Raw genomic sequence first — 1907 nt, 5'->3', positions numbered from 1 at the left:
CCCCCCACTTCCTCTACAAAAGTGGGTTTCTGTACTGCTGGAGACGAATTCACAGAGCTCATCGGGTACCTCGCGCTGCCCGGTAGTTGGTTCCTAATTCTAGTGTGTTTTAAAATCTGCAATTTTCAGAACAAAGTGTTATGTTACAATCATGTTTCTTCTAAAAAGAAAATGGTGTTATGGCTAACTTCTCTCATGGCTGTAGCACACTAACAGACTGAACACATCAGTGCACCTCTAGACAAGAGAGAAAGCGCGGGGGGGGGGGACGGACGGACACGGGGACAACTCGGGAAAAATCCAAACTGCGCCTGGGAGTGACGAACTGAATCCCCAAGAGGATGCTACGGTGAGGACATCGGTGAACAATCATTTAGAGGACGGAAGTGGGAGCGGGATGGATATTGTGGTTAAATCTCACCCTTCAAGGCCATGAGATTCACAACGCTGCACTGGGATCCTGCAGGGCACAGGTAAGCAGGATCAAGCCGAAGGAAACAGCATGCATAGGACTGTCCTACTCTGGGCATGAACAGCTCTTTCCTATGACTAATGTCATGACAAGGATCTTTAGTACTTCCAGCTCATTACTTTAAGTGGAAGAAGTGGGAGCAAGGCAGCGCCTGGAGCTGGTTGTTCTTCTCCCCAATGGACTCTCCACACATGCCACAGTACAGCTCCATCTCCTCCACGCATTCATGGAACTTCACTACGTGGTCACGCAATTCTCGCTGCTGCCCCTTTGTGCGATAGATCCTTTCACACAGGCAGTGGAGCTTCAGCAGGCCAAGCTGCACATGAAGGGCAGAAACAAAAGTGAACAACAAGGTGAAGACAGACCCGTAACAGCAGGAGTGGAAACCACCACAGCCCCATCAGCCAGCTAGAGAAACATCAGCCCAGAAAGCTGCCCGAGGGATAGCATCAGTCATAAGGACATTTGGTTTCTCAGCACTTCCTGCCATTAACCCTACTCCTCTGTGTCACAAAAGGGGACACCGGGTTTGAGGAACTCTGCAGCTCTTTCATCAAGATGGTTCTCCTGAGCTATCCATGACATACACTGTATTTCACTTCGCTTTGCCTCCAGCCAGCACAAAGTTCAGCTGTTGCTCAGGGCAATAAGATTTTTCAAGAAGAGACTCCTAATCCTCTAGTGCTGTGTTTGTTTCATACCCCATTTTTACGGTTTCCCATTCCCCTTTGTTTATCCCACTGTGACCCCACCCTCACTTTTCAGACTTGCTCACTAATGATCAGCTGTGCAACTGCCCACAACTAAACACTTCACAGCAAAGAAGTCCCAAGCATCGGCTGGTTAATACGGACACATAATAACAAGTCTGGATACTTCAACGCTTGCCTTCTTAAGTTGCCTGACAGAAGACTATGGACAGTGGTGAAGAGAAGCTGTAGGATCCTACCTTGTTCCCTAGTCCCTCTGACAACTCCTGTGCTTTTTCAATGCTTTCCAGAGCCTGTGAATGGAGAGCATGCATCATCAGTTGTCAGTCTGATACATCAGAACCAGACTTGTACGAATGCCCTATGGGAGTTATAAAAGAAAGAGGTAAAGAGGTACAGAGTAGAATCGGGATAAACAAGCATCACTGCAACTCTGGAGATGCAAGAGAGCTCTCCGGCAGATTTCCCTTCCCTCCCAGAACTTCACCCATAAGGAAAGTTTAGTTCCTAAAAGACCACAAATAATCCAAGAGCTACATTTCTGTTCCAGCCACACAGTGCAAAGTAGAGGTATGATGTTGGCAGGCTGGTGTTTCCAAGCAGAGAGAATACAGACTCACTTAAACTCATTCACACACGCTCATTGGGGTTGGGATGAAGCACAAGCTTTTTCCCCATCCTACCCTACAAGCTCAATAATCATTGGGCAACTCCAAGAGGGG

General features: G+C 47.8%; 1 protein-coding gene across 1 annotated transcript in view; it reads right to left on the bottom strand.

The window, feature by feature from the left end:
* Positions 1 to 587: 587 nt before the first annotated feature.
* The window catches only part of RAPSN (receptor-associated protein of the synapse), an 8991-nt gene continuing 7671 nt past the window's right edge, over positions 588 to 1907 (bottom strand). Inside the window, exons 6-7 of the mRNA XM_009895640.1 lie at positions 1425 to 1478; positions 588 to 791 (exon numbers count right to left, since the gene is read on the bottom strand). Coding sequence (XP_009893942.1) covers positions 588 to 791; positions 1425 to 1478 — 258 coding nt within the window. The remainder of the gene's footprint in view (positions 792 to 1424; positions 1479 to 1907) is intronic.

This window comes from Charadrius vociferus, unplaced genomic scaffold, assembly GCF_000708025.1.
Source record: "Charadrius vociferus isolate BGI_N301 unplaced genomic scaffold, ASM70802v2 scaffold111, whole genome shotgun sequence".
NCBI lineage: Eukaryota > Metazoa > Chordata > Aves > Charadriiformes > Charadriidae > Charadrius > Charadrius vociferus.
This window is presented reverse-complemented; position numbering and strand designations above follow the sequence as displayed.